Here is a 27,710-nt window from a genome sequence, read left to right on the forward strand (position 1 = left end):
TGGCTTCCAGATGTGTTATACCTCTCTAAGTATAGATTTAACTATGTGACATGAACTGTATTATAAATACATATCGGAACGTGTGTATACGTAGGTTTAGGAGAAAAGAGAGAGAGGGCGAAGAGAGAGAGAAAACATGCAAGAAGATAACAAAGAAGCTCTTAAAACACGCCGGAGATAAGTTAACAGTGATTTAACCACTCAGCCCCCAAGCCGACGTTGTGGGCTGACGTTCTGATCGGTGAAATCACTGCAGACTTACCCGGACGTAAACAGCGCGGCCGGAGGCTTCCCTCGCGGTGCTTAAACACTGTAAACACACGGAACCCGGAAATGAACCGGAAGTCGTCGGCTCGTCGCCGCTAAAACAATGAGAACACGGAGGTTTCCCAAATCAAATGTACTCAAATAAAGACAATACACTACGTATTAAAACTAGTATATGCCCAGACAATCAAGTCTCTTACTGTACAACCCTCGCGGTGTGCCTGCGCTCGGCGCGAATGTGCCGGGGGCCAGTGAATCACGTGGTCTCTCGAGCAGAGCTCCGGAGCTCGGCCGCTGGACCGGAAAAGGGGGCGGATTTCCTCGTGCTCCTTGACGGAATGAAACTTCGTCTTTCTTCTGTAACAGTAGAGATCGTGCTGCTTTACAGGAACGGAGTGGATTTTCTCATACTCCTCAGCGGGATGAACGTCGCGCTTCTGCAGGGAACTGCTTTGTGGAAGCCGTTTTTAGATCATTGGAAAAAGAAAAAGTCTGTGGAAAGTGTCGGAGTCCGTCCCGCGGGTGCACTTCCTGTTTCGGTCTTTCAAGTTAAACCAGTAAAAAGTCCTATCAAAATAAAACTTCGACTGAGATAAAAGAAGAAATGAAACGAATTCAAATTAAATTAAATTAAACAAACGTCTAATCGCCTCCTTAGTTGCTGAGTCGTGTGGTTAGGCCTCTGGAGGTCTGGATACAACTTGAGCAGTGAAGTTAAAAGAGAAAGATCTGAGGGGTCTCAGCTGTTTTGTAGTACCTGGGAGGTCCAGCCTCCTCAGGAAGTGGTCAGGGGTTCCAGTTGGCTCTCAGCCAACAAGATGTCAGGGTTCCGACCTTAGTGGGCGGGGATCTGACCTCAGTGGGCGTTTCAGGATCCCAGTGGGGGTCCCTGAAGGACATCCGAGATGCTCCCCCACTGAGGCGAGGCTCCAGGCTGTCTGAGGAAGGTGTGAATTAAGAGTGAAACTGGTTGAACTGGTTTCAGCTGGGCCTTGTAGGCCCCAAGTATTTACAAGCCATTGTTTGATGGTCAGCACTCAGGGCTCTCCCCCCAACAGTATAGAAAAGAGTCAAAATAAAAAGGAGGACATGAGGGCGAAATCATTTCATCAACCCCTGGTGGCTGGTGGCAGGATAGTTCATGAACCACTACCAGCACTCCCACTAGTCACAGTAAGTAAATAAAAAGGGTAGGAACACACCCCACCCACCAGAATGTGTGCGGAGGTGCTCTTTGTCAGGCAGTCCATGAACAGTCCTCTAGCTCCACAGAAGACGCAGTGAAGGACCCCGGGGTAGGACACCTCCTGCTGCTCCTCCTGTCAAACATGGAAATAGTGAAGCTTGTGAAGGAAAAGTACTATTTTGTCCATTTAACACCACGGCACAACTAACAGCTCCTCCCTGAGGGCTTTAATATACAAATTCAGGGGCTAATTCCATGTTCATCTTTTTAATCCTATTTTCCTCTCATTACTCATTACAATTCCTGACTATGCCAAAGCCAACTGTAACACAGTGACTAATATACACATGTCTTACCGTTAAGAAGTTGAGGGCCCAATCTCCGTTGATCTTGCACAATGTTATTTAGCTCACCTTATCATAACGAATAGATAATTCGTTACTTAACACAATCAATCTGTCATTATCATCAGGTTATGTACCACAGTCTTTTAAAATAGCTGTAATCAAACCCCTACTCAAAAAACCCACCCTAGACCCAGAGGTTTTAGCAAATTACAGGCCAATATCTAATCTCCCCTTCCTATCTAAAATCTTAGAAAAAGTTGTAGCCAATCAGCTGTGTGAGTTTCTCCAGGAAAATAATATATATGAAGACTTTCAGTCTGGGTTTAGAACCAATCATAGCACAGAGACAGCCCTGGCAAAAGTCACTAATGACCTTCTAATAGCTTCAGATCAGGGACTTGTGTCTGTCCTCGTTCTGTTAGATCTCAGTGCAGCATTCCACACAATTGACCATCAAATTTTATTAGAGAGACTAAAACAGTTAATTAACATTAAAGGAACGGCCTTAAACTGGTTTAAATCTTATTTTGCTGATCGCTCCCAATTCGTTCAAATCAATGATGAGTCATCGGTGCGCACCAAAGTTAACCATGGTGTCCCACAGGGCTCTGTGCTCGGCCCAATTTTATTCTCATTATATGTGCTTCCACTAGGAAACATTATCAGGACACACTCGGTAAATTTTCACTGTTATGCGGATGACACCCAGTTATATTTGTCAATAAAACCTGATCAAAGTAATCAATTAACTAAACTTCGAGCATGTCTCAAGGACATAAAAACCTGGATGACCCGCAATTTTCTCTTATTAAACTCAGATAAAACAGAGGTTATAATACTCGGCCCTAAACACCTTAGAGATACATTATCTGCGCTAGATGACATTGCCCTTGCTTCCAATGACACAGTCAGGAACTTGGGAGTGATCTTCGATCCTGATTTGTCCTTTAATAGTCACTTAAAAGTAATTTCTAGGACCGCGTTTTTCCACTTGCGTAATATCTCAAAAATCAGACATGTCCTTTCGCAAAAAGATGCAGAAAAACTAGTCCACGCCTTTGTTACATCGAGACTGGACTATTGTAATTCATTATTATCAGGCTCCAGCAGCAAGTCGTTAAAGACTCTGCAGCTGGTCCAAAATGCCGCAGCACGTGTCCTGACGAGAACTAAGAAAAGAGAGCACATTTCTCCAGTATTAGCATCGCTACACTGGCTTCCTGTTAAATCTAGAATAGAATTTAAAATTCTCCTCCTCACCTTCAAGGCCCTTAATGATATGGCACCTCTTTACCTTAAAGAGATGTTAGTACCATATCAACCTACTAGAGCACTCCGATCCCAGAACTCAGGTTTACTTGTTGTCCCTAAAGTCTCTAAAAGTAGAGTAGGAGCCAGAGCTTTTAGCCATCAAGCCCCACTGCTGTGGAATAATCTCTCACTTTCAGTTAGGGAGGCAGACACGCTCTGTTCGTTTAAAAGTAGACTCAAAACCTTCCTTTTTTATAAAGCTTATAGTTAGAGCTAATTAGTGCGATGTTCCAAATTTGATTAAAAGGCAAAAACCCCTGATGATGCTAAGACGCACAGGGAATTTATGACACAAGACACACGGAGCTTCTCTTTCCTGCTTCTCCTTCCTTTTCTCCATATTTATCACATCAAGATAATTCTTATCTGATCAGTACATGTTACTAACTTGACCCCTTTTCCCGGAGTTTCTGTGCCTTAGCGCCCGCGGATGCAGGGCCACAGCTGTGGCCGCACCATGGATTATGATTGTGGATCGCGTGTCGGAGGTCGCAATGGTGGATCCAGTTCGGTGGATTCTGTATCGTGCCAGCTGATCGTCGTTGTAATGGAGGATCCTTTGTCGCGTTGGCATCGGATGATGAGGGACCACGACCGAGGCGGCAGCTGATGATGGATTCTAACTGGCGGCGGTGGACAATGACTGTGGATTATAGTGGATCCCATCCTGATGCTGGATCGTGGTCTTGCTGCTGGCCAGAGACTGTGATTGCAGCGGGACTGCCTGACACATAGTATTGAAAAATGTTTAGCCTCATGGATGCTGCTAAAAATCCTGATGATGTTTTCTTTCACCTGACATCTATTGCACTTCTGTCCGTCCTGAGAGAGGGATCCCTCACATGTGGCTCTCTCTGAGGTTTCTACATATTTTTACCTGTGAAAAGGGTTTTTAGTAGTTTTTCCTTACTCTTGTTGAGGGTTAAGGACAGAGGATGTCACACAATGTTAAAGCCCCATGAGACGAATTGTTATTTGTGAATGTGGGCTATACAAATAAAACTTGATTGATTGATTGATTATCGTTACAGTGAAGCTATACTAAACTATTTCCTTATATTTACCTTATTTCTTTCCTTCACTTTTTCATTATTTCTACAATACTCCCCCCTTTTTGCGTTGTGCGCTTCACTTCAAACATCAACGCAACATGACTTGTCCACAAAAAACTGGATCTTTACGGTGTGATCAAGCAGACAACAGCCTCGTGAGAAATGCTCACTGTGTGTGAAGTCGTCTGTGTTAGTTGTCGCAGAACACAGCATGTCCGGAGTTCATGACGCCAAGTTTGTTGTATATTTTTAGCAGTGACGTTGAAGGTGATGATTAAGGAATCTCCGCGGACACCGTTCTTGCTTGTATAATAAAATCTATTACACAGAAGTTACAGGTCAGGACGGGTACCATAGTATACCCAGAGACATTCCCAGCCACTGCAGAAGTCTGCCTCGCCGTTGCCAGACGAGGCTTCTTATAGGGAAGATGTTTACGCCACATACTTGAGATAAAATGACGTCACAGGGATGCAGACGTTTCTATGAATCGGTCTAAGAGCATTCTCCGAGGGAGAAAACTTAACGTGTAACATATGGAATAATACTTAGGAATTCTGAGAGTCCAGGAACGAGGGCCCGAAAGCGGTAAACCTGTCATTATTTAAACACATGCCAAAATGATAAATTCGAGCTGAATATACCACACCTGCCTCCTCCATGTTCCCAGATTGGACATGGGCCAGACCGAAGGGTGAAATACATACAATATTGTGACTGACGCCACAAGGGGGTTTCTGTCTCTCTGTGTTTGACTCAGTGACACAGACTTAAAGACATAATGTCTAAAACACGTCACACACATCAGTAACACATATTTACAGCATGGAAGAGATCCTGAAATCACCTTGTAGATAAAAAGAGAAATAAATATCATATATAATATCATAATATCTATTTAAAGCCATGTCATGATTTGAAAGTCTCCTGGTAGACGAGGAGCGAGTTTGTGTTTCGAACAGGAAGAGACGTGTTACCTCCACTTCCTGTCTGTCAATGCTCTGTTGTTTATATTGTCCACAAATCACAGAGAAGAATGAGCCTTAGCTTTATAACATCCTGCTGGTTTATTAATTTAGTTGAACTGTGGAGCACAACACTTTCATGGTTGCACTGGTGCAGGTGTACCTAATACCTAATAAAGTGAGCACTGCAGTAGTGCTGCACACGTTTACTGTCGATTATCACATGTTATTAAATCCACTGTCAGTCATTACAACCTCAGCCCCCTGCTGGCGAAATATTAAACTTCAAGCGCTGCTCGAAATGTTTCTGTCAAAGTAAAGAAGGAGTCGGGTTTTAAAAAGGATTAGATGACAAGATAACAAAAAGAGAGAGAGAGAGAGATACAGACAGTTAAACAGACAGAGATAGAGACAGATCGAGACAGAGAGAGACAGAGAGCGAGATATAGAGAGAGAGACAGAGAGAGAGACAGAGAGAGACAGAGAGAGAGAGAGAGAGAGAGAGAGACAGACAGACAGACAGACAGACAGACAGACAGACAGACAGACAGATAGATAAAGACAGATTATCGTTATAAAAAAACAAGACATATCTACATACACAGCCATCAAATCAGAAATCAGAAAAGAAAAATGCTGATGTTACCACGCACACACCTCAGCCCGGAAGCAGAAGTGAAAGGGAATGTTATGGGATAGATCTGTGTCGCTCTCTCTCTCTTCTGTGTTAATCTGTTCACATGTAGCTGCTGCTGAGAGAGAGAGAGAGAGAGAGAGAGAGAGAGAGAGAGAGAGAGAGAGAGAGAGAGAGAGAGAGAGAGAGAGAGAGAGAGAGAGAGAGAGAGAGAGAGAGTCACTGGGCGAGCAGGAGGGTTTTCACAACGAGGGTGAGTTCTTTCCCTGTTCTTAACAAATCATATTCATATTCTTATCAGTGTTTTGAGTGTCTGCGGCTTTGATTTGATCAGGGAATCAAACTGTGAGGTAGTTTCTATCTTTAATAGCCGCTTTTATATTATCTGGTTCCGAGTCTTGAGCTTAAGGATTTCCAATTCTCTGCGGTTCTTAGGTCTTAGATTGTCGTTCACAGCTCGAGGAAGTTGCCATGGGCCGCTTTTAGTTAACTAAGTTCTTGTATGTGAATTGTGCCGTATTGTGTTTGAATGTAAAGATTGATCGATAGGACAAGAAAAGAGCTACTTGAATGCATTCACCTACCATTTACATGTCAACTGTCATTCAGCAAATATGATTATTAATAGTGATTGAGAAATTTCAAGTCCTCATGTGGAATAAACTGGTCAAATCTCCCAAAAGCTGATGAGCCACGACATTTATAAACTTTCCTTATTGGAGATAAACTCTGGTTTTCATCGAGTGGAAATTATTTAAATTACCTGCTTCCCTCGGTGTTTCCTCCCTTCTTACATATTCTACAGAATTATAATCCACATTGAAGGAGTTCCTCTTCCAGTGAACATGGCTCTGCCAACTCCAGTGTTGATTGAAGACTCGGACCTCACAAGCTGGGAATGGATCGGCTTCGGGGGGTTTGGAGAAATCTACAAAGCCAAGCATCCGCTGTGGGACTACGAAGTGGCCATTAAGCTGCTTCATAATGATGGCGGGTGAGTAGCTACGGAAGATTTTCTGTTTTCTGCAAGTGAAAATAAGTGAGATTTACTGACGTGACACACTCACACACAGACAGATACACAGAGACAGGACCAGTTGTTTGCTGCGGGAGGTCAGAATGATGCTTCGAGGAAGCAGCAAGCATGTTATGCAGGTCCTTGGCGTCTTCATTGGTCGATCACCGAAATCTGGACCATCAGAACAGCTGGGTCTGGTCATGAAGTACATGGAGAAAGGATCTCTGGAATCCCTACAGGTAACACACTCCTTCAGTCATGTCAGTGTATGTGTGTGGCTCAGTAGAAACATCAGTTGATCCATCACATGACTGAAGCTCTTGTAATGGAAATCTGGAGATACAAGAGGCTGGAAACAATAAAGTTATCTACCTGTATTTAATAAGGGGCTCTCTGCAGAAAGGATCAACACAGAGAAACCACAAGGATCTCAGAGTGATGATAGAGAACAGTCAAATACAAGGTTCTTATATAGGAGAACTGAGGGCTGTCTCTCTGAACCAATCCAAACTGGTTCTGTAGGGAAGGAGAGGAATCTAAACATTAACAGTTGTTTTCCATGTGTTTCAAAGGTAATAAACAGACATACACTCCTACCTGTGGTGGGTAAACAAGTCGCAAAAGGCTCTGGCAGGTTTCAAGTCATAAACAGTTCAGACTATAAAACAGCTCATGTCATAAAGTCATTAGATAGGGTCGCATAAGGTTACTCTTCAACTACAAAATAGGTTTCAACCATACTTAGGTAATTTCCCCTATACACTCTCAACTATTGACACTAATGCACCTTGACACTGGTTTTTCCAGCCGACAACAAATCAAACAAAGAAGAAGATCATTTCTTTCACCATGTTGTTGACATTTGTTCTTTTTGGAAAAATGTTGGGTTGTCATGATATTTGGTGAATCTTCTCCACGTGGACTTGTGATGGTTCCACGAGGATGAGTCTTGCTCTGCGGGACGATCCCAGCGTTTACTTCTATTTGTGACATTCTATTTTCACCTGTGTCTGTTTGTTGCTTTTTCTTTTCAGCAGGATTACGCAAATAAGCTTAAACAGAAGTTTTGCGTAATCCTGCAAACTCTTTGTTATCAAAGGCTGAACCCAGGTGTCCTTATTCCTCCCATTTTGTGAACAGAAACATTTAGACGGAGTTCAACAGTTACCGCTGGTCTTCAGGCTGGCTCACCAGGTGGCTCTGGGGATAAACTTCCTCCACAGCCTCCCCACTCCCCTCCTCCACCATGACCTGAAGCCCAGCAACGTGCTGCTGGACTCGGATCTCAATGTCAAGGTGAGTGCGAAGGACACTTGATATTGTTATGGCAGGTTTTTTTATGGAGACTTTATGATATGAGCGAGACAATAAACGTTTATTACTGAAAAGGTTGCGAACGAGTTTGACAAACTTCAGTCCTCACTGGAGACACGTTTAGTTGTTTCAGTTCGTCTAGTGTGTTGTTTAGGTTTTTAGTGAATATAAAAGTTCTACAAAGATGAGAAACCCAAAGTTTGTAGTAAAGGCAGCTCTTGAACCTCCAGAAACATCTGCTACTTTTGCTTTTCTGCAGAATAATTCATATGCTGGAATTTGCATCTGTTATTGTCCCAATGCTACTTGTGTCCCTCACTGCCCCTCCTTCTCCAGCTCACAGATTTTGGCCTTTCTAAGGCTAGTCAGACTCAGGCTCAGGTTTCCAAGAAGGATTTAGAAGACGAGGGAGGGACGACCAACTACATGCCACCGGAGGCTTTTGGATTAAATTACAAACCTTCAAGAGCCTTTGATATCTACAGGTACGAGAACCAGGCTTGAGTAACTGTTTGATTTATTGTGTAACTTTAAGGGAGACGTGTTATGCTCATATTCAGGTTTTAATTTGTGTTATTACTTGAAATGTTTTCATTCTCTAATGTTCAGAAAACAACTGAGGATTGAATATTAATTCTACTTCTCTTCAGCTATGGTATCCTGCTGTGGTCCATCGCCACAGGGAAACAACCGTATGCACGTAAGTGATGATTTGCTCTTTCATAACTTCTCTCTCATCCTTTGTATTCTCTGCGTGTGTCATTGAGCCACATGCTGCCAGGACGGCAGGATTCCACTTGTGTGAGAACCACACCCACCACTTGTAGTTCTGAAAAACAACAGTCGTGCCTGAACAGTTTGGATTTTAGCAGAATCTGATCTCAGCGGAGGAGGAAATGATCTAAATAAAAAGGTTCCAGTTAATGTGAGTGATCTTGTCAGAGCTGGAATTATAATTTGGTGATTCGACCTAAAGAAGAATAATCAGCAGCGGTTTTGATGATGATTATCTCTAAAATTACATTTAAAGAATAGAAAAAATCATTTGTGAGGACGTGCTGCTATTTTCAGTCATCAATCAATCAATCAAATTTTATTTTTATAGCCCATATTCACAAATCACAATTCGTCTCATAGGGCTTTAACATGGTGTGACATCCTCTGTCCTAAACCTCAGCAAGAGTAAGGAAAAACTACAAAAAAAAAACCCTGTCAACAGGGTAAAAATATGTAGAAACCTCAGAGAGAGCCACATGTGATGGATTCCTCTCACAGGACGGACAGAAGTGCAATAGATGTCAAGTGTAGGAAAACATCATCAAGATTAAAGTTTTTTAGCAGCATTGATAGGGTAAACATTTTGAAGGATCACTTCAATACGGTATGTCAAGCAGCCCTGCTGCATCATAGTCTCTGGTCAGCAACCATCAGGATCATGATCCACCATCCCGATCAGAGGCCACTTTAGTCCGCAGTTATTGTCTACTGCCGCTTATTAGGATCCATCATGGGCTGCCGCCTCGGTCCTGGTCCACCGCCATCCGATGCCAATGCGACAAAGGATCTGCAATTCCCTCTACGATCAGCCCGCACGATATAGAATCCGCCATACTGGATCCAGCATTGCGACCTCTGATGCGCTATCCACAAATTGTAATCCATGGTACGGCCACAGAGGCCCTGGATCTGCGGGTGATAAAGCAAAGGGATTCCGGGGAAGGGGGATAGGGATGGAGAAGTGGAAGGAGAAGCTGGAAAGAGAAGCTCCGTGTGTCATAAATTCCCTCTGCGTCTTAGCGTCATCAGGGGTTTTTGCCTTGTAATCATACAATGATACAGGCCGAACTTGTATCATTTTCAGTCTTATTTTATTCAAAATTCAATAGACATTTATTCTTGATATTAACTACTATTTGAACAAATCAAACTAAATAGACCAAATTTATTTATTTGGGGGGATTAAATCTCAACATCTTTCAAAATTCTATTAATTATTACACTTCCTATTCTACCACAAGGGAGTGCCAGAATTTAGAGTAACAAAATGATTCTATATTAGGATGATCAGGCGTGTTTATTCTGTTGTTTAAATTTGGTCAATGCAGCTTTAATACAATAATTAAACTAGATTTTCTTGTATTCTTAACTTTATCAAATTACATTCTACATTAAAGTGTAGACTCTTAAATCATTTCTTTTAATCTCAACAGGTAACAGTCATCACAACCTGTTTTTATAATCTCCCCCCTGCTCTAGATGCACCCCCCAGCGTTGTGGTGGTCCTGATCCCCAAGGGACACCGACCATCGTTGGACGAGCTCAGCAAACAGGCGGAGCTGAGTGGACTGATGGAGCTCATGGAAAAATGTTGGGAGACCAGTCCCACCCAAAGACCCTCATCCTCTGGTGAGAAGAGCCTTTCATTTAGCCTGGGAAACCTACTGAGCATAACACAAATATTACAATATATGTGCACTTTGACGTTTTAGTTTGGGTGGGAACTTGGGGATAAACAAACACAGACAAATACTAAACATTTTCTCCGTTTGTGCTCTAACATGAAATCTTTCTGGCAGATTGTACAAAGATCACAGAGAAACTGTATCAGACGCACGAACATGGAATTAATGAGGCTGTCCATGAAGTGCTGAAGAAACTGGTAAATATCAAAATTCTCCACAAACGTGTCACGCTGACGCTGCACAACATTAACATGACTCATCAAAACCACTTGGGACTGATCCGTCACTTCCTGTTTTGCAGGGGCAGAAGGAACAAGACAAACTGACGGAGGAGCTTCAAAGCCTTCGTGTCACTCCGGCCAAAGGTTTTACAAATTCTTTTACTTCAAACGATGATTTTAATAAATTAAACTACTGGAGTGAGCACGTATGACTGCCTCTACAAAATGTGTAGATGATCGCTGAAATCGAGATTCACAGTGAGGTCACCTGTATTCAGGCTTTGTAGAGAACATGGCTGTCAGTCGCTGCAAACTCCAACTTCATTCCTGTTTTAGTTTGATTTGATTCTCAACATTTCAACATTATTCTCCACATTTCCGCTCTAGTATCATTATCAGCATTTCGACTTTATTCTCAACTTCATTCTCAACAGATTAATCAACTGTACAGGACACGTGTGATGGTTGATGGAAATCTCACGTTCAGGCGTTTCCCAGATGGAATCTCCAGCTCTTTAGTGGAACAGATGTTTTGCTACAAGCCACGTTCATCTGCACTGAAAAACAGAATTGGATCATCAACATATTTCTGCATTGGTATCAATTTGGTTTCTTTTAATTCTTTTGGGTCTTTTTGTGGATTAATCTTAACCCAGTTTAACTTTGTATTTACATTTTTTCAAATGGTCATTTTAAATCAAAATTCTATGAAAATCATAAACTAGCTTGAATCCATCATAAGTGTGTCAGACATCCAGTATTTTGTGATTAATTTAACAGTGGATTTGAATACTTGACAAAATCGTCCTCTAAATGTACTTCAGTGGAAATAAAAAGATATCTTGAATGTAAACAGTAGTAAAAACAGTCTTTGTAATTAATAACTGGAGTTTCTGGGTTTCTGCACTGTTGTATCACAACAGTTTTTCTGTCCGTCTGTGGAGTTTATTACTCACATGAACCCGATTCTTCTCATATATACTCCAAACGCATTTCTCATACATTAATTTGTTCAGAAATGAAAATAATCAAGTAGACTACGGATGAATTTATTTGGATGAATATCTAAAGCTGCAAATAAATTCTACTGAACCTTTATTGATGAGTTCATCTCTGTTGGTGTTTGGGTTTTTCCATTTTCTAAATGGATATCGACCTGGTTCCATGAGAAGGAAACAGAATTAGTCTCTCAGTGACATCATGATCGATAGCTGAGACTGAATCCCTTATTTCCTACAATGAAGAAGTAAACACAGTCATGAGGTATTTGCAAAGTATTCGTTGTAACAAGCAGCAGCAAATAGTGAAAAAGGGAAGTTGCTGAAAATAAATAAAAAAATCCCTGAGCAAACATGAGAAAACAAGCTGTTTCTTTATAAGGGCGAAAACTGCTGACGTAACAGGGACATTGACTAATAATGTAATTTCTTGACATAATAACAGAAATATAATCCCAGAATACCACATTAATATCGATATTACATCACGATCCCGAACGCCACGGTGAAGATCCGCTCCTGGGTGCGGTGCAGCGAGGTGAGAGACCCGCCCAGCATCCCACACACGCATACTCATCCTCCACCTCGGGGGGGCGGCTTCCTCCATCCGCTCGCTCAGCGTCCATCCCTCGTTCTGCGACCAGAGGCAGAGGCTGTAACATTCTGCCAAGAAAACATCTGTTAGGAAATGTCCTCACACTTTGGTGTAAATATAGTAAAAATTTAAACTAATATATATAATATTCACTCATGTTTTGAAACATCCCCCCGACATTTAAAAAAATGTCTGATATTAAAAACAAACAAAGTAAAGTAGGTTTCTTATGATCAGTCAGGCTTTACATTGTTTTAAATGGGATAATGGTATATAGTATATGATATATATATATAATATATTCATCTTGTGGAACCATCACAATATATATATATATATATATATATATATATATATATATATATATATATACATATATTACGTTTCGTTTTTAAGGTCAATCAACAACCAAAAAATGCACAATATTTTCTGGTACACGTGTAATAGGCCATGGGGGGTATACCCCCCGGCCGGACTATACCCGGTGTAACAGGCCAAATTAACCCCCGCCAAAATTAAACCCGGGTATACTTTGGCCTGGGCCAGAGTATACCCCGGGGGATAAACTGGCCTAGGCCAAACTATACCCCGGGGTGTCAAACAGCCTAGGCCATACTATACCCCTCCAGGCCAGAGTATACCCCAGGGGATACACTGTCCAAGGCAAAACTAAACATGGTGGATATGTGGTTGATTTAGCTCTAAGGTCAGGTAGGCATAGTAGTTGTATTGTGCTATCAAAGAATTTGAATCTTCAAAATCTAGGCTTGATATTCTCTGATATTTTAATGATAATTTACACTGCATTAATTGGAATTTGAACCAGGGTCTCATTTATAACCGTTGCGTACGCACAAACGGGCCTGAAACGTGCCTACGCTACCTCTCACGCCAACGTTGGGATTTATAAAAACAAACTTGACGGGAGAATTTGCGTATTTCCACGCAAACTCTGACCCATGCGTACGAACGTTTTGGAGACGGGAAAGAGCGCAGAGAGAACCCAGTGCACAGAGCGCACTGGAGATCACTTACAGATATATATCTGTATAATCTGGCCTGAGGGGTATAAACTGGCCTAGGCCATAATATACCCCGGGGTATAAATTGGCCTAGGCCATAATATACCCGGGGTATAATCTAGCCTAGGCCACTTTAACCCCGGGTATAGTCCGGCCGGGTGGTATACTATGGCCTGTTACACCGGGGTTAAAGTGGCCTAGGCTACATTATATCCCGGGTATATTATGGCCTAGGCCAATTTATACCCCGGGGTATATTATGGCCTAGGCCAATTTATACCCCTCAGGCCAGATTATACCCCCATGATATCAGTAGTGTTGAATGATGTACACAAGAATTACTTAATTTTTCAACATTTTAGTGGGGGTTCAGCTTTGACATGTAAATTAAGTGAGAAAGCTAACTAACTTAAATCTTAAAACTCTAAATTTCTTTTTTGCTGTTGTGTCGGTGATCAAAGGCACGCTTCTGGGGTCTCATTTATAAAAGAGTGCGTAGGATTCATACTAAAAGTGTACGTATGTACAAAAGCCGGAAATGGCATAGGCAAAAGATAATTCTGATTTATAAAACCGTGCGCACGGACATCGCTGAACCCTCGTTTCCTCCTCGTCCTTACATTCACATGTACACATCGAGCAGATACCCGCTCCACTGATTCCCTCACATCAGTGGATCCTCACCTCCTCTGGGATATTATTTGGAAAGTTTCTTAATTTGTTTTAAGTGATCTCCAGTGCGCTCTGTGCACTGGGTTCTGCGCTCTTTCCCGTCTCCAAAACGTTCGTACGCATGGGTCAGAGTTTGCGTGGAAATACGCAAATTCTCCCGTCAAGTATGTTTTTATAAATCCCAACGTTGGCGTGAGAGGTAGCGTAGGCACGTTTCAGGCCCGTTTTGTGCGTACGCAACGGTTATAAATGAGACCCTGGTTCCAATTCCAATTAATGCAGTCTAAATTATCATTAAAATATAAGAGAATATCAAGCCTAGATTTTGAAGATTCAAATTCTTTGATAGCACAATACAACTACTATGCCTACCTGACCTTAGAGCTAAATCAACCACATATCCATCACGTATAGTTTTGCCTTGGACAGTTTATCCCCTGGGGTATACTCTGGCCTGGAGGGGTATAGTATAGTCTAGGCTGTTTTACACTCCGGGGTATAGTTTGGCCTAGGCCAGTTTATCCCCCGGGGTATACTCTGGCCCGGGCCAAAGTATACCCGGGTTTCATTTGGGCGGGGGTTAATTTGGCCTGTTACACCTGTAACAGAACTTAAGGATTTCCTGTTCTCTGCTGTTGGGACATGTTTTTTGTGAAACCAAAGGCCTCCTCTTCGGCCTTCATGGGTAGTCAAAGCCTGAAACAACATGTTCCCTTGTTCCAGAGAAATACTAGAGACCCTCCCGAACTCAGTCTCCCAGGATGCCGCATGTCCTTTGTTCCGGAGCACTTCACACAGAGGTGTGAAAAGCCACAAGGGTCAACTCCTAAGGTGCAGCTTCCAGCTCATCTCACCAAGGAAACCTCCTCGAAACGCAAGCTCTACCAAACTCCTAGTAGCAACTTGATGTCCTGCAGGAGAACTTCAACCAGCAACTGAGCCCCACAGCTCAACAGAACCGCGAAGGCAGAAACCTTACAACCAGCCAGGAAGACTTCACAGAACTGCGAACTGAACTGCAACTTCTTTTTTCCCCTTTCCTCAGACGGGTAACACAACTGATTTAAAATTAGAAAGGAAGTGGCGCTCCAGCAACAGTGTTGAAAATCTCCTGGACTGGAAGAGTAGTGTTAAAGAATATAAAAAGGCTCTCCACAAAGCAAGAGCTGCCTATTATTCAAAACTAATAGAAGAGAATAAAAACAACCCAAGGTTTCTCTTCAGCACTGTAGCCAGGCTGACAGAGAGTCACACCTCCACCGAACCCAGTATTCCTCGATCCCTAAATAGCAATATCTTTATGACCTTTTTTAATGATAAAATTCTAACTATTAGACATAAAATCAACCATCTCCTGCCCTCAATTGGCACTAATACCCTCCCAACAACAGAGATCTCAGAAACGACTGAGAATCCTTCCCATTACTTAGACAGCTTCTCTCTGATCACCCGTGATCAGTTTACCAAAATAATCTCAGGTTCTAAACCAACAACCTGTATCTTAGATCCGATTCCAACTAAATTACTTAAAGAAATTCTGCCCCTAATAGATAGTTCGTTACTTAACACAATAAATCTGTCATTATCATCAGGTTATGTACCACAGTCTTTTAAAATAGCTGTAATCAAACCCCTACTCAAAAAACCTACCCTAGACCCAGAGGTTTTAGCAAATTACAGGCCAATATCCAATCTCCCCTTCCTCTCTAAAATCTTAGAAAAAGTTGTAGCCAATCAGCTGTGTGAGTTTCTCCAGGAAAATAATATATATGAAGACTTTCAGTCTGGGTTTAGAACCAATCACAGCACAGAGACAGCCCTGGCAAAAGTCACTCACTACGTTTACATGATGGCATAAACCCGATTTCGGCTGAAGCCCGGTTTCTCTATCCATGGGGGGTTAACTGCTCTATCTTAGGGTACATGGCACTGAGAAATCCGACTCTTGTCCGAAAGCATTTCATACCCCGCTACGATAGGTGGCGCTGTTTTCATTACAGCTAGTGGTGACTACCAACAAAAAACAACAACAGCCTTCAACTCAGCATGCGAGAAAGATGACGAACGGAGAGCAAGGTGAAGCTACGTCCCTCTACATGATGTTGTGCATGTTTACTCTAGGAGTACTGCGAATGCGAACGGCGCATTTGATTAGAATGGTCCGGGTCACGGCCAGGGAGGGAGGGGGGGGGGGGGGGCAGGATCTCAAGCATGCGCAAGGACTTCATCTCCAGTTGTTGTCTAGCTTCCAGAGTTACATGCGCGCGTTGTCCGATATACAGCAAAATCCGATCTACTTATCTGGGGGTGGTTATCCGACTTCAGTAGGACACAAGAAATCTAGATTTGTGGAGATACATGAAATGGATCTTCGATTGAAAGCCGACAACGCCAGAAATCGGGTTTCAATCGGACACATGTAACCGCAGTGACTAATGACCTTCTAATAGCTTCAGATCAGGGACTTGTGTCTGTCCTCGTTCTGTTAGATCTCAGTGCAGCATTCGACACAATTGACCATCAAATTTTATTACAAAGACTAAAACAGTTAATTAACATTAAAGGAACGGCCCTAAACTGGTTTAAATCATATTTTTCTGATCGCTCCCAATTCGTACAAATTAATTATGAGTCATCTGTGCGCACCAAAGTTAACCATGGTGTTCCACAGGGCTCTGTGCTCGGCCCAATTTTATTCTCATTATATATGCTTCCACTAGGAAACATTATCAGGACACACTCGGTAAATTTTCACTGTTATGCGGATGACATCCAGTTATATTTGTCAATAGAACCTGATCAAAGTAATCAATTAACTAAACTTCGAGCATGTCTCAAGGACATAAAAACCTGGATGACCCGCAATTTTCTCTTATTAAACTCAGATAAAACTGAGGTTATAATACTCGGCCCTAAACACCTTAGAGAAACATTATCTAATGATATAGCAGCGCTAGATGACATTGCTCTTGCTTCCAATGACTCAGTCAGGAACTTGGGAGTGATCTTCGATCCTGATTTGTCCTTTAATAGTCACTTAGAACAAATTTCTAGGACCGCCTTTTTCCACTTGCGTAATATCTCAAAAATCGGACGTGTCCTTTCGCAAAAAAAAAGGTGAAGAAAAACTAGTCCACGCCTTTGTTACATCGAGACTGGACTACTGTAATTCACTATTATCAGGCTCCAGCAGTAAGTCGTTAAAGACTCTGCAGCTTGTCCAAAATGCCGCAGCACGTGTCCTGACGAGAACTAAGAAAAGAGAGCACATTTCCCCAGTATTAGCATCGCTACACTGGCTTCCTGTTAAATCAAGAATAGAATTTAAAATTCTCCTCCTCACCTTCAAGGCCCTTAATGATATGGTGTGGCAGGACAAGGAAAGGCAGAGACGCAGGTACTGTTTACTGTCGTTTATTCCTAGTGAGGAAGAACAGACACATGTTCCCCATACGGGAAGTATATATAGCTACAGCCTTAACATTACCCATCAACCCACTGGGTGAGAGGACACACCCATAAGTGCACGCCACACAGCCCCCCCCCGTACACCCAGAGGGAAAAAAAATAAAATGGGACAAAAGTCAGTACCTCTCAGGGGGTTTAACGAGGCGACCATAACGGCTACGCCGATCCCCGTCCGCAAACGCAGGGGTGGAACAAGCAGAAGGGACATCATTTACAACAGGCACAGGATCAGGAGGCACAACTGGAGAAAACAACACAGGGGTCTTAGAAGGGGGACGACCACGACGGGGAACCCGGGCCGGTAGCACCTCTTCGCCGGCCAACAGATGAGCTGGCTTAAGTCTGTCTAACGAAACACGCTCCCTGCGCCCGCCCATATCCAGAATGAAACTTTTAGAACCGCCTCTAACACTCTAAACGGGCCGTCATACGGGGGCTGGAGGGGAAACCGGTGAGCATCGTGACGCACGAAAACAAACCGAGTGGTCGCGAGATCCGTTGGCACGAAAGTCCGAGGAGAAAAATGATGCACGGGCACCGGTGCACAAGCGGCCTGTGACGCAGGACGCGCAAGAACAGGAAAGGGGGCCGAACTCTGAGGCAGAAACTCCCCTGGGACGCGGAGCGGCTGACCGAGCACCAACTCTGCAGGCGAGGCATCCAGGTCAGCCTTAGGAGCCGAGCGCAACCCGAGCAAACGTTCACACAAACCGTTAGCCTGGGGGTGGTAGGCAGTGGTACGGTGAACCTGTGTGCCCAAAGACTTTGCTAGCGCTGACCAGAGATCCAAAATGAACTGCGGGCCTCTGTCAGAGGTGATATCAGACGGTGCACCAAAACGTGAGACCCAAGCTGAAAGAAAAGCGCGTGCCACGTCCGCAGATGTCGTGGAAGACAGAGGAACCGCCTCTGGCCACCTAGTGGTCCGATCTACCATGGTAAGGAGATGTGTAAAACCCTGGGAAGGGGGAAGAGGCCCCACAAGGTCGATATGCACATGATCAAAACGCCTGGCTGGAATCAAAAATGGCTCGAGGTGCGCCCTAGTGTGCTGGTGAACTTTTGCGCGCTGACACGCCACACATGTGGCCGCCCACTCTTTGACCTCTTTGCAAAGGCCAGGCCACACAAACTTCGAAGACACCAACTTCACCGACGCCCGGACACCCGGATGAGAAAGAGAGTGCACCATATCAAAGACCCGACGGCGCCAAGCAACCGGCACCACCGGGCGGGGGCGGCCCGTGGAGACGTCGCAAAGGAGGGCAGGCCCACCATTTTGCACAACTGCCTCCTCCAGCTCCAGACCGGTACTCGCAGCTCTCAGTGCAACGATACCCGGGTCCCCAGGTTGATCGGCAGCCAGTGAGGAAAAATCAACCCCAAGATGCACAGGGCACACCAGCACCCGCGACAGGCAGTCTGCAACCGGGTTCGCTTTACCCGCCACATGTTGGATGTCCGTTGTGAATTCGGAGATCGCCGCTAGATGGCGCTGCTGGCGAGCAGACCATGGCTCTGTCACCTTCGCCATAGCAAACGTCAATGGTTTGTGGTCAACATAGGCTGTGAAAGGGCGGCCTTCCAGCAGGAAACGGAAATGACGCGTAGCCAGGTACAACGCCAACAGTTCCCGGTCAAACACACTGTATTTTCGCTCACTGTCTCGCAAACCGCGGCTAAAAAATGCAAGGGGCTGCCACGCACCCGCAACCCGCTGTTCAACAACTGCACCAACAGCCACATCCGAAGCATCGGTCGTGAGGGCGATGGGCGCCCGAGACGCGGGGTGCGCCAGAAGCGCCGCGTTAGCCAGGGCAGCCTTAGCCCCCTCAAAAGCCTGGATCCTCACAGGGGTCCAGTCAACCTGGTCCTTGGCTTTCTTAAGCTTCAAAGCACCATACAATGGTTGCAGGAGTTGGGCCGCACAAGGCAAGAAACGATTGTAAAAGTTTACCATGCCCAAAAACTCCTGTAGCGACCTGACCGAGACCGGACGGGGAAAATCCGCAACTGCATGCACATCAGTACATGTTACTAACTTGACCCCTTTCCCCGAGTTTCTGTGCCTTAGCGCCCGCGGATGCAGGGCCACAGCTGTGGCAGCACCATGGATATGATTGTGGATCGCGCGTCAGAGGTCGCAATGGTGGATCCAGTTTAGTGGATTCTGTATCGTTGCTATTGATCGTCGTTGTAATGGAGGATCCTTTGTTGCGCTGGCATCGGCTGATGGTGGACCACGACCGAGGCGGCAGCTGATAATGGATTCTAACTGGCGGCAGTGGACAATAACTGTGGACTATAGTGGATCCCATCCTGATGCTGGATCGTGGTCTTGCTGGCTGCTGGCCAGAGACTGTGATTGCAGCGGGACTGCTTGACATATAGTATTGAAAAAATGTTTACCTTCATCGATGCTGCTAAAAACTTTAATCCTGATGATGTTTTCTTACACTTGACATCTATTGCACTTGTGTCCGTCCTGGGAGAGGGATCCTCACATGTGTCTCTCTGAGGTTTCTACATATTTTTACCTGTTAAAAAGGTTTTTAGTAGTTTTTCCTTACTCTTGTTGAGGGTTAAGGACAGAGGATGTCACACCATGTTAAAGCCCTATGAGACGAATTGTTATTTGTGAATGTGGGCTATACAAATAAAACTTGATTGATTGATTGATTGATTGATCTTAATAATTATACTAGGCTGAGCAAGACTTGTAGCATCCCCGGCTGATTGATGGTCAGATTCACTGATGGTTCACTTCAAAAATAAATGTATGAAAAAAACCAATGGGGCATTAATAGGGCATTTACAAGACTGTTAATTCGATTATTTATTCTGAGTTTGATAGGTGTTGCGATATTTTGGGTTATAAGTTATTCGAAAGTAAGGTTAGTTTGTTAGGCTCTTCACAGGCTTTCTTTGCATTGCAGTGAACACTGTTTCTCTGACTTAGCACCAACCAAGACACATGCATAATCCATCACCTAATTATCTCTGCCCCCGCTACCTGTCGTAAACATTCCAATAGGGGGAGGGTGTTATCTTTTGGTTGGCAAGCCACCATTTTAGAAGCACACAGGAAGGTGTAGTGTATTCAGCTAAAAGATCTTTTGAACATGGTTATAAAATACAATGACGTTGTTAATATCCTAAGTTTTATGTTCAGACTTTTACAAACTACTTCCAGATGTGCTCTGTTAATTTCCTCCTACTCTGAACGTTATTTGAGCCGCCTGTGAAATCTCTGAGAAGAGATGGTTATCAGCAAGTCCTTGGGTCTTGGGGAGCACACATTCCATTCACACAAGGCAGACTTTCACTATTGGCTTGTGGTGTCTCCGGGTATACTATGGTATCCGTCCTGACCTGTGAAACCTCTGTGTAATAAATTCTGTTATACTGCAAGTTCTGGGTCTGCGGTCTCCTCTCTTCAAACACTGACTTCGAAAAGACACTGCTGCTAGAAAGACACGACAAATTGGTGTCACAAACTGAGACGAGCTGTGGCCTGCGGCATCTTCAGACGACTTCAACCAGAGCAGAACAGTCTAGCATTTCTCACTAGACTGTTCTGTATCTGCTGCAAGGTCACACCGTTAAAAAAAATGTTTTTGGGGATATGTCTTGCTGTGTTGGTGTATGAAGTGAAGCTCCGTGCTAAATTTGATTTTATTTGCAAAGTGCACATCGCAATTAAAGGGGGGAATATTATAGAAAAGGTATAACAGTGAAAACAGAAATAAGTTAGAGACAGGACATACTTTAGAATAGCTTAATTGTAACGATAAGGTGATTAAATGACATTGTGCAGGATTAAGGAAATGCTACCTCAATTTCTTAACTGTAAGTCATGTGTGTATTATTCACGGCTTTACAGTCGGCTAAGGCATAGTCAGGAATTGATTTAAAGAGAAAAATTGGGATAAACCTGGATCCAGTGAATTTGAATAACTGAATAAATGTAAAGTGATAAGAGAAAGAGTAATGAGAGAAAAATAAGGTTAAGGAAATGATCGAGGAATAAGCCGCAGAATTTGGATTGTAAAGCCCTCAGAGAAGGCGCTGGTAGTTGTCGAGCCCGGTCCCTTCTGGACCAGACAGCGCATGTTCGTTGATTCGAGGTTCAAGTGGGAAAGGTTAATAATTTAGACAAGATCAGTGTTCAAAAGTTTCACAGTAATACGTTTATTGTATAAGAACAATACTTACAGAGAGTCTCTGGAGTTCTGCTGGACACGTCACCAGGTCACTGGATCATATCGAGAAGAAGCCCCCACTTTTCCAAGTCCACAGTATTTGTAAAAGACACAGCGTGCAACACAGAGGCGGTTCTTTTCTTGAGGGCACTCAGCAATTGGCCAGATGTATACTGTCTCTCAAAGTGCAGTTTTTTGCAAGCACATCATTGTGAGAGAAGGTCCACTTCACCAGGTGTCCCCCACCATTGTGCCTTTATCAAGAAGGGAGTTTTTTTACAGTGGAGACACAGCAGATTCAACTTTAGAGGAGGATTTCATATGTTTTTCCCATTATAATTCATGAAATAGTTCTTTGTTTTAGTCCGGGCACATCCTCTCTCCTTCCTGAGAATCCGTGCTTTCATTATCTCAAATCTCAAGATGAACTTTCCTTCTCACGCTTTCCCTAAATTGCACTTTGCAGTCAGATTAACACTCAAATGGTTGCGGTCTGTGTTTGAGTCCAGAAATTATATATCACTCCAGGACAAAAGAGACAGTTGTAATATTGTTAATTCTATAGACTACACAGCTAATATTGATTCACAGGATATAATGTAGGTTAAATAAAGTAAAATATATTCATAAGATAGAGAACAAAACATAGTTATCTCAACAAAGTATGGGCCCTGAAAACCTCACCAGAGGTCTGTGTAATAACTGGAGATTGTAAAATTAAAAATTCGATTGACTGTTCCCACTCTGACATTTGTTGACGTACAGTGTCTGATGCAGCCTCTCATTGGATATTTATATCTCATTTGGTAGCACAAATTTTAATAGAATTAGACCTGTGGTGGGTAAACAAGTCGCAAAAGGCTCTGGCAGGTTTCAAGTCATAAACAGTTCAGACCATAAAACAGCTCAGGTCATAAAGTCATTAGATAGGGTCGCATAAGGTTACTCTTCAACTACAAAATAGGTTTCAACCATACTTAGGTAATTTTCCCTATACACTCTCAACTAGTGAGTGGATTGACACTAATGCACCTTGACACTGGTTTTTCCAGCCGACAACAAATCAAACAAAGAATAAGATCATTTCTTTCACCATGTTGTTGACATTTGTTCTTTTTGGAAAAATGTCTTCCACATGTTGGGTCATGATATTTGGTGAATCATCTCCACGTGGACTTGTGATGGTTCCACGAGGATGAATCTTGCTCTGCGGGACGATCCCAGCGTTTACTTCTATTTGTGACATTATGTTTTCACCTGTGTCTGTTTGTTGCTTTTTCTTTTCAGCAGGATTACGCAAATACGCCTAAAAGTAAAGAAAACTTTAGATGGAGTTCCACCGTTACCGCTGGTCTTCAGGCTGGCTCACCAGGTGGCTCTTGGGATAAACTTCCTCCACAGCCTCCCCACTCCCCTCCTCCACCATGACCTGAAGCCCAACAACGTGCTGCTGGACTCGGATATCAATGTCAAGGTGAGTGCAAGGTTCACTTGATGTTGTTATGGCAGGTTTTTTTATGGAGATTTAATGATATGAGCTAGACAATAAACGTTTATTACTGAAAAGGTTGCGAAAGAGTTTGGCAAACCTCAGGCCTCACTGGAGACACGTTTAGTGGTTTCAGTTCTTCTAGTGTGTTGTTTAGGTTTTTAGTGAATATAAAAGTTCTACAAAGATAAAAAACCCAAAGTTTGTAGTAAAGGCAGCTCTTGAACCTCCAGAAACATATACTATGTTTATTTTTCTGCAGAATAACTTAAATGCTGTAATTTGCATCTGTTATTGTCCCAATGCTGCTTGTGTCCCTCACTGCTCCTTCTTCTCCAGCTCACAGATTTTGGCCTTTCTAAGCCTAGTCAGACTTGGGCTCAGTTTTCCAAGAAGGATAAAGGAGACGGGGGAGGGACGATCATCTTCATGCCACCGGAGGCTTTTGGCCTAAACTACAAACCTTCACGAACCTATGATATCTACAGGTACGAAAACAAGGGTTGAGTAACTGTTGGATTTGTTGTGTAACTTTAAGGGAGACGTGTTATGTGTGGTGATCGTGGTCTTTAACCTTCTTTTTGTTCCAGCTTTGGTATCCTGCTGTGGTCCATCGCCACAGGGGAACAACCGTATGCACGTAAGTGTTGTGCAAAAATGGTTAGGAGTGATACCATAAGATGGTGTGCCTTTAGGCGTTCAATAAATTTGGTTATCAAAATAAAATATAAAACATTAATATTTAAAATATTAAACCATAACTTTAGTTTGTTTAAGTTCTCGCGGGGCACCACCCTTCCCAGAAGGGAAAAGATAGCGAATTTATTGATTAAGATCAGTCTCATTTAGATCTAGTTCAACTAGAAATCTCAATATTTACTATTAAAGATTATATAATGAACAGTGGAGGTTTATAGAGTTCTTGACAGTGTAGAGGTTGGCAAAATTCACTTATGCAACATTAATGAAAGAACATTTTTAAAAGAAAACATTTATTATAAACACAATAAAGTATAAAAACACAAATTACTATCAAACGTACTAATAGGCCTGTCACGATAACACATTTTTCTGTGCGATTAATTGCCCCAGAAATTATTGCGATAAGCGATAATATTGCCGTTTTGACACCATTTTCAACTTATATAATGATAATGGCATAATAATGCAAGTACACCCTTTCGAAGATCAATAAACTTTTATTTTTAAAGAACACTGGAACTGGACATCTGGAAGACATTTAAAATATCCAGAATTAATTAACAAAACATCCAAAAACAATAAATAAAATTATTTTAACCAAAAATGCTCTTGAATAAAAACCAAACACAACCAAAAACAATAAATACAATTTAAACACTAAATAAAAAGGATGTAAACCACATTGCAAATTCAACAAATAATAAACATTAGGCTCAGACATACAGGCAAAACTGCCAATTAGGACCTTTTTGCAAAAAAAGTGCAAACTAACAACAAAAAACATGACTGAAAGCGGATGCCTCAACAGGTCATATGCAAATCTGTAGCGTCTTGCAGATTCCGAGCAAGAAATACCAACATGTTGACTTTGTGTGGCTTAAGGCAGGATCTCTCAGGAGTAACAATGTGGCCAGCTGTGCTAAACATTCTCTCTGAGCTGGTGCTTGTTGCACAAATGCGACATGTCGGCTCGCATAGGTTATTTGGTTCGCCCCGGCCGTTGGGTTTGAAGCCGAAGTGCTCCCACACGGCAGCTGTCGCGTTTGGCTTAGACACCAACTCCATCTTTTTATTCTTCCAAATGTTTTTTCTCTTGCTCTTCTCCTCTCGGGACTTTCATGCTGCACTCTGCACTGTGCAACGCCAGGGCTCCGCCTCCCACATAGAGACCAATGCTACAAGTGACTGACACGTGGCGAGGGGGTTAACTTATTGTGCCCTCAGCTCGGCCTTTAAGGCTGCGCTGCAGGAAATAATAACCATCACCAACTGAATGCCTAACCCTGCGCGCTGCCTTGAAGAATTCAGTTGGGGCAAAAAAACACCAATCCGCGAGAGGGCAGATACACCGGATTAAAAACTTTTGATATCCAGTTACTTTGAAGCGTGCGGATGGAATTTATTGCAGCCGGCAAAAAATGATCGCTCATTTTAATTTATCGCGCAATTAATTGATTTATTGCATATCGCAACATGCCTACGTACTAACTAACAAAGATGTGAATGTGAGTGTGTGTGTACCTCAGGGTTTTCTCACAATGGTGGCTGGCCACAGTTCACATCTTGTAAAGGCAGCTCCTGAACCTCCAGAAACATCTACTACGTTTAAGTTTCTGGCCTTCCTTTGAGCTTCCTTTGAATTTTTAAACTGGTCTTCCTTTGAGCTAGTTGAGTATCCGGAGCATCAAATTTGTGGGTTCGATTATACTCTCAAAATGGCCAAAAAAAGAGAACTTTCATGTGAAACTCGCCAGTCTATTCTTGTTCTTAGGAATGAAGGCTATTCCATGCGAGAAATAGTAAACGGTGTGTACTACCCCCTTCAGAGAACAGCACAAACAGGCTCTAACCAGAGTAGAAAGAGAAGTGGAAGGCCCCGCTGCACAACTCAGCAAGAAGACAAGTATATTAGAGTCTGAGTTTGAGAGATTGACAACTCACAGGTCCTCCATTGGCAGCTTCTTTAAATGGTACCCGCACAACGCCAGCGTCAACGTCTACAGTGAAGAGGCGACTCCAGGATGCTGGCCTTTATTGACATACACACACTTTAACGTGTGGTCAGATACACATCATGTCCTTTGAGCATTACCTACTCTCTGTAGCACAGTCAACACTTTGTAAACGCACACACACACACAGTACGTCATCTCAACTTCAGATGTTTCATGCTCCTTATCAAACAGGGAGTCTGCCACAGCGGACAGATTAGACTTAGAGGAGGCTTTCATACCTTTTTTCTCACAATATTTCATGAATTACTTCATTGTATTAATTCTGAGATGTCCTCTCTCCTGTGAGATCATCAGTCTTAGAATGCTTTGAGGCCGGAACACTATGACCTCTGGTTTCACTTCACTTCACACATATTGTAACAAATCGCCCTGTTTCAACCCCAGGGCAAAGTTACTACGCATTAAATTTAAAGTACACGGGCGGAGCCGACCCACTGTGTTTGTTGCACGCTGCCTGAACAAGTTAACATAAACGAAAAATCCCTATTTGGACCGATAACCTTGTTATCGGTCTTACCAAAAATTAACTAAATATATATATAAACGGAAAACACTCCAACAGTTTGCTTATTATATACTGTATTTACACAAAACACCAATAACCCCCCGCGCTCGTGCCCGCAAACATTGGCGGACCCGTGAACATAAACAAGCTATTTACACACACTCAAACAACAATATTTTCCCACCCCAGGTCCAAACATAATCCCCAAACAAACGTCCAAAACAAAAATGTCTGCAGGTGTGGCGAGGTGAGTGCCGCAAACAAATCAAAGTCCACGCTTTCTCACCCCCTTCCAGTGCCCAGAAAATGTTCAGTCCACGATATAAGCCATTACAAAAAACTCCCAGGTAATAATCCCGTTCCAGAGAAAAAATCCTTTCGGTTGTAAATGATATCCAGTTCCTCGAACCACTGGCCGCACCGCCCGCTCGCAGCTCCAAAAAAAACACACACACTTTCTCGACGGGACGTCACTTCCCCCTATTTAACACATTCCCCGTTCCAAAACCCCATATATACATAATCACACAAATAATAAACAATCACACAAATAATAAACAAATACATACACAGATCCATTCCCTCATTCCTATAGTTTTAAGGTGTCTGACCAATGACATATGTAACTTTTTCGTTCCATAAAGTGCACTACGGTGACCTTTACAATATAATGAGCAGACTTCGGCCAAAACCCCCCCACAACACACACTCAGCGTACACGTCATCATCACGCGACGCCAGGAGGATGACCCAACGAGCCAAGAGGGCAGGACTGCCTTGTGCTCCGACCAACGAGGCACTGCCCCGCGTATATGCAGCAGCTTCCGTCTAGTCTCGACCAATCCAAGAAGAACCCCTGTTACGCCCAGTATATTGATATATAAACTATGTGCGCACTTTGTGTAAGCGCCTTTTTTCCTGTGCAGCCTACTGCATAGAACTAGAGGCCCATGCATGATCATTTGCTGGACACCGCAGTTTCCTGACCTTTGACCTCTGAATAAACTTGCTTAATTTTAACTTGAGAACGACGACTCCTGCCTTTGATTTCCACCCGCAACACCTTCTAGGCAGAGTGGCAAAGAAAAAGCCATATCTGAGACTGGCCAATAAAAAGAAAAGATTGATATGGGCAAAAGAACACAGACATTGGACACAGGAAGATTTGAAAAAAGTGTTATGGACAGATGAATCAAAGTTTGATGTGTTTGGATCACACAGAAGAACATTTGTGAGACACAGAACTGGTGAAAAGATGCTGGAAG

At 43.1% G+C, this 27,710-nt stretch overlaps 1 protein-coding gene across 1 annotated transcript; it reads left to right on the forward strand.

Moving 5' to 3' along the window:
• The first annotated feature begins 6,607 nt into the window (after positions 1–6,607).
• LOC132996257 (receptor-interacting serine/threonine-protein kinase 3-like) lies at positions 6,608–27,403 on the forward strand. The gene is made up of 12 exons (XM_061066601.1): positions 6,608–6,756; positions 6,848–7,019; positions 7,921–8,076; positions 8,431–8,579; positions 8,745–8,794; positions 10,351–10,500; positions 10,671–10,753; positions 14,788–14,864; positions 23,094–23,208; positions 23,563–23,711; positions 23,814–23,863; positions 27,372–27,403. Exons 1-12 carry the CDS (start codon positions 6,608–6,610, stop codon positions 27,401–27,403), a joined length of 1,332 nt encoding a protein of 443 aa, XP_060922584.1.
• Positions 27,404–27,710: the final 307 nt, after the last annotated feature.

The sequence above is a fragment of the Limanda limanda genome, chromosome 22 (assembly GCF_963576545.1).
Source record: "Limanda limanda chromosome 22, fLimLim1.1, whole genome shotgun sequence".
Classification (NCBI taxonomy): Eukaryota; Metazoa; Chordata; class Actinopteri; order Pleuronectiformes; family Pleuronectidae; genus Limanda; species Limanda limanda.